Source organism: Trematomus bernacchii, unplaced genomic scaffold, assembly GCF_902827165.1.
Source record: "Trematomus bernacchii unplaced genomic scaffold, fTreBer1.1, whole genome shotgun sequence".
Classification (NCBI taxonomy): domain Eukaryota; kingdom Metazoa; phylum Chordata; class Actinopteri; order Perciformes; family Nototheniidae; genus Trematomus; species Trematomus bernacchii.
In genome coordinates this window covers 17,501-26,827 of record NW_022987411.1, presented here as the reverse complement: position 1 = coordinate 26,827, position 9,327 = coordinate 17,501, and the positions used below count along the sequence as shown (strand labels likewise).

Genomic DNA, 9,327 nt, shown 5'->3' with positions numbered 1-9,327 from the left:
ACAGTACACACAGTACACACAGTACTCACAGTACACACAGTACCAGAGTACACACAGTACACCAGTACACAGGTACACACAGTACACACAGTACCAGAGTACACACAGTACCAGAGTACACACAGTACAGAGTACACCAGTACTCACAGAGTACACCGAGTACACAGATACACACAGTACACAGAGTACACACAGTACACACATAGTACACACAGTACACACAGTGAACATGTTACTGAAGAGGATTAATCTAAAAAACAGAGTATATATTCAGGATCTAAACATTATGAGATTTATTTTGAAGGCCGGCATTCGGACCGGAAGTGTTTAATTGCGTGCTGCGCAGAGGAAGTGCGCAGAGGAAGTGCGAGAAGAAGAAATAAAATCTTTTTTAATAATAAATAAAAACGTTACAAACGGAGTTTTAACTTAAAGAGACATCAACATTTGGTACTCTCTGATAAACTAACATCATCTTTATTTCTCCATGTTTGTTCCCGCTCTGCTCGCTCACTTCCCCGATGATGACCTTTATTTTGAAGGCCCGGCATTCGGACCGGAAGTGTTTAATTGCGTGGTGTTCGGAGGAAGTGCTTTGATCTTCAGCAGCAGGAGAAGAAGAAGAAGAGACGCTTCCGCAAGAGAGAGGGAGGAAGAGAGAGAGAGAGAGCGAGAGAGAGGCGAGAGAGAGAGGAGCGAGAGTGCGAGAGAGGAGCTCCGGGAGTTACAAGCGGGAGTTTCCGATCAGCGCAGCCGGACAGAGACGCCCCTCCTCGGCCTCAGATCTCACGGTGAGTCGGTGTGTGAGCTCCAGGAAACACAGGCACTCACGGCCTGTTGTTTGCGGGGGCGGTGGCGGGGGGGGGAGAGGAGAGGGGGGGGAGACTGTGTGCGGGGGACATCACGCATCGAGCTGTTTACTACATCTGGATTTTCAAAATAAAAGACAAGCTAGAAGTTGTTGTTTTGTTTTTTTTTTGTTTTTAAATGTTTTAATGTATTCTACTATTTCAAACATGTTCAGACGTTAGTAATAATATCATAATGAGCCATGAGATGTGAGTCCTGCTCAGGTCACTCGGTTGGACTGCTTGATGCTTTTATTTTGGAGGACTGGCCGCATTAACTTCCGGTCCAGTTGCTGTTAGCTTGACGCGGATAACCACCGGATCTCCATTTTAGCTGCGGAGTGATCTACAGTAACAACACCTAATATACAGAGCGGGAGAAATACTCAGGTCTAGTTCTTCAGTAAAGTAGAAGTACTCAGATCTGGTACTTGGAGTAAAAGTAAGAAGTACTCAGATCTGGTACTTGAGTAAAAGTAGAAGTACTCAGATCTGGTACTTGAGTAAAAGTAGAAGTACTCAGATCTGGTACTTGAGTAAAAGTAGAAGTACTCAGATCTGGTACTTGAGTAAAAGTAGAAGTACTCAGGTCTTGTACTTGAGTAAAAGTAGAAGTACTCAGATCTGGTACTTGAGTAAAAGTAGAAGTACTCAGATCTTGTACTTGAGTAAAAGTAGAAGTACTCAGATTGTACTTGAGTAAAAGTAGAAGTACTCGGGTCTTGTACTTGAGTAAAAGTAGAAGTACTCGGGTCTTGTACTTGAGTAAAAGTAGAGTACTCAGATCTTGTACTTGAGTAAAAGTAGAAGTACTCAGATCTTGTACTTGAGTAAAAGTAGAAGTACCAGAGTGTAGGAATACTCTGTTACAGTAAAAAGCATTCAAAATGTTCCTCAAGTGAAAGTAGAAAAGTATTCTCATCAAATATAGTGAAAGTAACAAGTAAAAGTAGTCATTGTGCAGATTGGTCCATTTCAGAATAATATATATGATATGTTTTATAATGATTGATCATGAAAGTGTTCTCAAAGCTGGTAAAGGTGCAGCTAGTTTGAATGACTTTGTATACTGCAGGTGTAACCGGTGTGGTTAAGCGGTCTCTGCGTTGTGTTGATAATGGACGAGACCCGAGCCAGCAGTTGAGACGATCTGTTTAATGACTGACAGATAAAACGATCAGTTTTACATCAGTTCCCCTCAGTGACTCCTCTCACGTGCAACGTTTACAAAAAGGGCCGAGGAAACGGGAGGGACACAATATATAGGGGGGGAAAGTCCTCACAACAATGAACTCCTGAGCACAGCGACCACACTTCAGAGGCTCCGCCCACTGATCTCCGTCCTTGCCAGGTATTTCACATTCAATAAAATGAAGAACACAGAATAAAATAATATAAAACACAGAATTTGTGTGATTATACAATATTAAATAAAATAAACCCCACTGCATATTTACATCTGTTACACAGGGTAGCTTGTGGAACTAAAGTCTGATTTAACACTTGATTATATTTCACATCATTCATCCACATCTGGGTTAGGGTTAGGGTTTTTAATGATTTGTAGATTTAACTTTAAAGCAGCTTAAAGACTGAAGTCAGATCACAGCAGAGACACTTCATGTCTTTAATATGCAGCCAATCAGAGAAGGGTTAACATGCTGTGATCAGAGCTAATCAATAACCCTAATGTCTCTGTTCATGTCTCTCACGGCTGCACAATATGTTTGATCTTTGGTCGGTCAAAAGATGGACCTTTGTTATGCTGTTGATGATGATGATGATGATGATGATGTGATGATGTGATGATGTGATGATGATGATGATGATAGGGCCGCTCGATTATGGCAAAAATCATAATCTCGATTATTTGGGTCAATAATTGATATCACGATTATTAAAAACGATTATCCATATACTTTGAAAACATCCACTTATTGAAAGAAGCAGTGGATGACCCTGAACTTTAAGAATCATTCAACTGAGAAACCGATACTAAAATAAATAAAATAAAAATAAATAATAATAATCGTTTTATTTCGATTATGTTGTTTTCATAATCGTTGCAAGCCAAAATCGTAATTGCGATTAAAATACGATTAATTGAGCAGCCCTAGATGATGATGATGATGATGATGTGATGATGTGTGATGATGATGATTGATGATGATGATGATGTGATGATGATGATGTGATGATGATGATGTGCTGTCTGCTGCTATGCTGTGACTGCGGCTGTGATGGATGATTGCTGCTGTGATGCTGCTGTGCTGCTGATGCTGCTGTGCGCTGCTGTGCTGGTGCTGTCTGCTGCTGTATGCTGCTGCTGCGTGTGCTGTGCTGCTCTGCTGCTGCTGCTGTTGTGTGCTGCTGTGCTGCGCTGCTGCTGCTGCTGCTGTGCTGCTGTGCTGGTGCTGCTGCTGTGCTGCTGCTCTGCTGCTGCTGCTGTGCTGCTGTGCTGCTGTGCTGCTGCTGCTGTGCTGCTGCTGTGCTGCTGCTGTTGCTGCTATGTGTCTGCTGCTGTGCCTGTGCTGCTGCTGTGCTGCCTGCTGCTGCTGTGCTGCTGCTGCTGTGCTGCTGCTGCCTGTGCTGGTGGCATGCCTGCTGCTGTGCTGCCTGGCTGTCGTGCGTGTGCTGCTGCTGCGGCTGTGCTGCCTGCCTGCTAGTGCTGCTGCTGTGCTGCTGCTGCTGTGCTGCCTGCTGACTGTGCCTGCTGCTGCTGTGCGTGCCTACGGTGCTGCGGTGCTGCTGCTGTGCTCTTGTGCTGTGGTGCTGCTTGCTGCTGCTGTGCTGCTGGTGCAGGCTGGTGCTGCTGCTGTGCTGCTGTGCTGCTGCTGCTGTGCTGCTGTGCCTGCAGGCCTGCTGCTGTGCTCTGCGCTGGCCTGCTGCTGTGTTGATGATTATGACTGTGCGTGGCTGATGTGCGGATTGATGCATGTGTTGATGCATGATGTCTTGGTGCCTTGTCAGGCGCTGGCGAGGCCGCGCCACAGCGATCACGTGCCTCTCACGCAGCTCAAACAACCAGCAGCGAGTGGGGGGCTTCCTGTGCGACTGCCTCATCGCCATCGGGGACATCTACTTCAGGGCGCACAAGGCCGTCCTGGCCGCCTGCAGCTCCTACTTCAGGATGATGTTCATCCGGGACCAGCAGGGGGCGGGGCGCCTGGACCTCAGCAACATGCAGATCAGCGCCGAGTGCTTCGACCTCATCCTGCAGCTCATGTACCTCGGCCGCATCGTGGTGGGCAGCTTCGAGTTCGAGGAGCTGAAGGCCTCCATGGCGTACCTGCAGATGTACTACATCCCCGACTCACTGGAGGACCTCCGAGACATCAGGAGCTCCAACCCAACCCCGTCTTCCTTCCGCCCTCCTCGTCCAGTTCCTCTTCTGGCACCACCGCCGGGAAAATGATGTTCGGAGTGCGCATGTACGAGCAGCCACCAGCTGCACAGGAAGTGGAGACCTTACCCAAAGCTGCCAGCAGGCCGGCGGAGGAGGTGGCTAACGCTCCTCTGAAGGTGGCTAACGCTCCTCTGAAGGTGGCTAACGCTCCTCTGAAGGTGGCTAACGCTCCTCTGAAGATGGCTAACGCTCCTCTGAAGATGGCTAACGCTCCTCTGAAGATGGCTAACGCTCCTCTGAAGCTGGCGCCGCCGCTGGGGGACGGAGCAGCCGATCAGCCATGTGACTTGAGGAAGAGGCCCGGCGGCAGGAGTTCGGCTCTCAAAGACCGCCCTCGGTTCGGCCGCACTTACACCTGCGACGACTGTGGCTTTGTCTTCAGCTGCGAGAAACTTCTGATCGAGCACATCCTGACCTGCACCAACCGGAAGGCCTTCAGTCAGCCGAGAGGCAACGTGGAGGGGGAGGCAGAGAGCTCCGCCTCCGAGAGCACTGAGGAACACAGGCTCGTCTGTAAAGGCGAGGACGACTGGTCCGACTCCGCCCTCAGGTCTGTGGCAGCCGGCACCGACGGAGAGCCCAGCTCCACCAGGACGCTCTCTATCAAGACCGAACCGGAGGATGGCGCGTTCCCTGAGATACAGATGGTCCGGGTCGGTGAGCACGCCACCAGAAGCCGTAGATCACGGCTCAGTGACGCGGCACGAAACAACCTGCAGGGTGAGAAAGCAGCCTCCGACTGCGACCCCGAGCCCGGCGTCTCAGGCGAGCCTTATGAAGGCCACATGTCGGGCAGCGAAGAGTCGGGAGTCCCTCCAAAGCTCCGCAAGCTGAAAGACGAGAAGCAGGACGGGGACGGGGCACCCTGTGAGCTCTGCGGCACTCTGTTAACGGGCGAGGACAAGTCCGCCCACTACCTGTCCAACCACATGGGTCACATCTGCGCCTGCGGGAGGTGTGGCCAGGTGCTGATCAAAGGCCGGCAGCTGCAGGAGCACGCAGAGCGCTGCGGCGAGTCCCTGGGCGGAGAGTCGGAGGACGAGGCGTCGCTGCCGGAGGAGCCGCAGGGGATGGAGGTGGAGGCAGCCGACCTGGCCTGCCCTCACTGCGGGAAGCTGTTCCAGAGCGAGGGCCTGGCGCTGGACCACGCCCTGTCCTGCCACGAGCAGGAACAGCTCCGCCCCGTGCTGCTGGAGGAGGGCGAACCGGATCACCGCCGCAAACACTTCTGCAGCATCTGCGGCAAGGGCTTCTTCCAGCGCTGCCACCTGCGGGAGCATTACACCGTGCACACCAAAGAGAAGCAGTTCACCTGCCAGACCTGCGGGAAGCAGTTCCTGCGGGAGCGCCAGCTGCGCCTGCACACCGACATGCACAAAGGCATGGCGCGCTACGTGTGCCCCGTCTGTGACCAGGGCACCTTCCTCAAACACGACCACGTCCGACACATGATCTCCCACCTGTCCGCCGGGGAGACCATCTGCCAGGTGTGCTTCCAGATCTTCCCCGGCGGAGAGCAGCTGGAGAAGCACATGGACGTCCACCTGTACATCTGCGGCGTCTGCGGGGAGAAGTTCCGCCTCCGGAAGGACATGCGCAGCCACTACAACTCCAAGCACACCAAGAGACTATAGGACATGCGCAGCCACTACAACTCCAAGCACACCAAGAGACTATAGATACTCAAGAAGCCATATGTGGGAGAACCAATGAACTCCAACACCAAAAAGAAACTTGCACTTTGAGAGAACCTGAGCAGCTGCAGCCGGTCAGGACTTCCTTGGGTCCCTGGTCCTGAGGAGAGACACTTTAGGAACTGCTGCAGGTCTCTCCACAGCTCGCCCGCCTTACTGGACCTTTACTCCTGATATTTAATACTGGAGCTGCGGTTCTGTCCAAAAGCCCAAAGAGATGAAGCCTCCTCACCGCAGGAGAGCCCTCCATGAAACCAGCTCATCACGTCACGTCTGAAGTGCTGGACTATAAATGTATATGAACCGGTTGTTGGGGGGGGGTTCACCTGATGCTCCGTCAGCATCCTGATCACCATATGAGTCTGTCTGTAGAACCTGGACATGTAGAGACCCCAAAGTGTTCTGATAGAGATGTAGAGTAGGGTCTCCAGCACATAGAGACTGCTGGATGCTAACCTGCAGATGCTGGGACATTAGCACAGTTAGCATATTAGAAATGTCTTGATGTCCTCAACATGTCCGGGTCTCACTGCTGTGGGCGGACTGAGGTCTGGTCCGGGTCCTGCATACGCTCCAGGTCTGACAGGTGTGTCTTCATCAGGTTTTATATGCACACACATCTGGCTGTGTGTGGGACCCCAGGGGGTGAGGGTCTCCGTGTGGACAGAGTCAGGTAACACACTGTGACGATTCGCACCGCGCGAGTTGGTCCGTCATAAACGTATAAAGTCTATCTTTAAAAAGTGTGTTGGTTTATGATCACGTGTGATCATGTGTGTGTGATCACGTGTGTGTGATCACGTGTGTGTGATCACGTGTGATCGTGTGTGTGATCATGTGTGTGATCACGTGTGATCGTGTGTGTGATCATGTGTGTGATCACGTGTGATCATGTGTGTGATCACGTGTGATCACGTGTGTGATCATGTGTGTGTGATCACGTGTGTGTGATCACGTGTGTGTGATCATGTGTGTGATCACGTGTGATCATGTGTGTGATCACGTGTGATCATGTGTGTGATCACGTGTGATCATGTGTGTGATCACGTGTGATCGTGTGTGTGATCACGTGTGATCGTGTGTGTGATCACGTGTGATCGTGTGTGTGATCACGTGTGATCGTGTGTGTGATCATGTGTGTGAAGTGGCCCTAAAGCTGAGAGAGCTTTCAGATTGAGCAACTGATCTAATAACAGAATTCTTCAATCAACCTTTTAATGAAAACTCTTTTTTGTCATTTCCGTTTCCAGGAATCTCAACAGACAATAATTAGATATTAAATATGAATGCCATAAATGATTGCATACATTTAGAGTTTCTAATGTTTCCAGTGAGATAGCTGTCAGTCAGACGTTAGTTAGTTCTCACTAAGAATGCACTTAACCCACTCAGAGGGTTCCTTCTCAAAGAATCAGGAAGTTGTGAAAACAATAACTCTTCTCTCTCAGAGGAATGTGCTCGGGCTTCTTCTTCTTCTTTGTGAAACGCCTCTGTGTCAAATGTCCCTCTTGGGTTGCTGTACGTCCAATAGGAGGACCAACTCTGGACGTGCAGATCAGTCACAGGCAGGTGCACGGTGTCAGTGTCACGCTCTCACAGTGATGCATGCTGGGGGGTTTCAGGCCTCATGTCCTGTGTTCACTTTGAAGTTCTCAATAAACCAAGTCTCTCTCTGTTGGAGGAAATGTGTCTGTTATTTTAGCTGAGGATCATGAGCAGCTTCAGAGTCCTGAGGATCATGAGCAGCTTCAGAGTCCTGAGGATCATGAGCAGCTTCAGAGTCCTGAGGATCATGAGCAGCTTCAGAGTCCTGAGGATCATGAGCAGCTTCAGAGTCCTGAGGATCATGAGCAGCTTCAGAGTCCTGAGGATCATGAGCAGCTTCAGAGTCCTGAGGATCATGAGCAGCTTCAGATTCCTGAGGATCATGAGCAGCTTCAGAGTCCTGAGGATCATGAGCAGCTTCAGAGTCCTGAGGATCATGAGCAGCTTCAGAGTCCAGAGGATCATGAGCAGCTTCAGAGTCCTGAGGATCATGAGCAGCTTCAGAGTCCTGAGGATCATGAGCAGCTTCAGAGTCCTGAGGATCATGAGCAGCTTCAGAGTCCTGAGGATCATGAGCAGCTTCAGAGTCCTGAGGATCATGAGCAGCTTCAGAGTCCTGAGGATCATGAGCAGCTTCAGAGTCCAGAGTCCTGACGATGACTCGGCGTTTACCGAGAACCTGAAGTGCTCCGAAACCATGAGAGCAAAGATCTGAAGTATTGATTTCATGTGTTTCAATAAACTCTGTGCAAACAGTAAAGTCCACAGGTGTTTACCAAGCAGTGTGTAGACGTGTGTACTCAGATCAGAGGGGGGGCAGTACTCAGATCAGAGGGGGGGCAGTACTTAGATCAGAGGGGGGGCAGTACTCAGATCAGAGCTGGGACAGTACTCAGACCCTGTAGTCAGACCTTGTTCTCAGACCCTGTAGTCAGACCTTGTTCTCAGACCCTGTTCTCAGACCCTGTACTCAGACCCTGTTCTCAGACCCTGTACTCAGACCCTGTTCTCAGACCCTGTTCTCAGACCCTGGACTCAGACCCTGGACTCAGACCCTGTTCTCAGACCCTGTACTCAGACCCTGTACTCAGACCCTGTACTCAGACCCTGTACTCAGACCCTGTACTTCAGAGAGCCGTGATGGCGAGCAGCTGGCTGGTGTTGTTGGCGCTCTGTGCCGCCGTCCGGGCTCAGACCCCCACTAAGGACCATGGAGACGACCTCCTGAACCCGGAGATAACCACAGAAGAAGAGCTGAGGGTCCTGGTGCAGCAGCTGGTGGCCCGGGTGGAGAGCCTGGAGCGAGGTGAGGCGGAGACCCTCTGGAGACCCTCTTTATCTGAGGCTCCACTTTGGGGGTTATCTTCTGGAAGTGAACGCTTTCTAAAAGATGCACATTAGGTTAACGTTGATATAGTTAATAAGAAGTGTGTGATGTCCCCGGTGTATTGTGAACATTAGCATCTGTTAGCACGTGTCTCTAAACCTAGTGGGTTCTGTGCATTGGACTCCTTTGTTTACTCCAGGAACATAATTATAATACACTATCATCAACTAACAAAGCTATCCCTTTGACATCAGGACAGCAGAAAGATCACACATCTTCCTGAGCAGACTGAAGACTCATCTCTTTCCACTCCACTTCGAGCGATAGAATCACTAACAGAGCACTTATATACTAACAGAGCACTTATATACTAACAAAGCACTTATATACTAACAGAGCACTTATATACTAACAAAGCACTTATATACTAACAAAGCACTTATATACTAACAAAGGACTTACTAACAAAGCACTTATATACTAACAGAGCACTTATATACTAACAGA

At 50.0% G+C, this 9,327-nt stretch overlaps 2 protein-coding genes across 2 annotated transcripts in view; both read left to right on the top strand.

Annotated features, from left to right (window-relative positions):
- The first annotated feature begins 3,791 nt into the window (after nucleotides 1-3,791).
- Nucleotides 3,792-6,768, top strand: LOC117489839 (zinc finger and BTB domain-containing protein 1-like). The gene is given in 3 exon segments (XM_034139383.1): nucleotides 3,792-3,869; nucleotides 3,871-4,210; nucleotides 4,213-6,768. Coding segments are annotated over 3 exon segments (2,094 nt in total). The 3' UTR covers nucleotides 5,889-6,768.
- A 1,595-nt stretch (nucleotides 6,769-8,363) lies between these two features.
- Nucleotides 8,364-9,327, top strand: part of LOC117489856 (complement C1q tumor necrosis factor-related protein 3-like) — a 9,549-nt gene continuing 8,585 nt past the window's right edge. Inside the window, exon 1 of the mRNA XM_034139407.1 lies at nucleotides 8,364-8,799. Within this exon, the coding sequence (XP_033995298.1) occupies nucleotides 8,634-8,799 (166 nt within the window). The 5' untranslated portion in view covers nucleotides 8,364-8,633. The remainder of the gene's footprint in view (nucleotides 8,800-9,327) is intronic.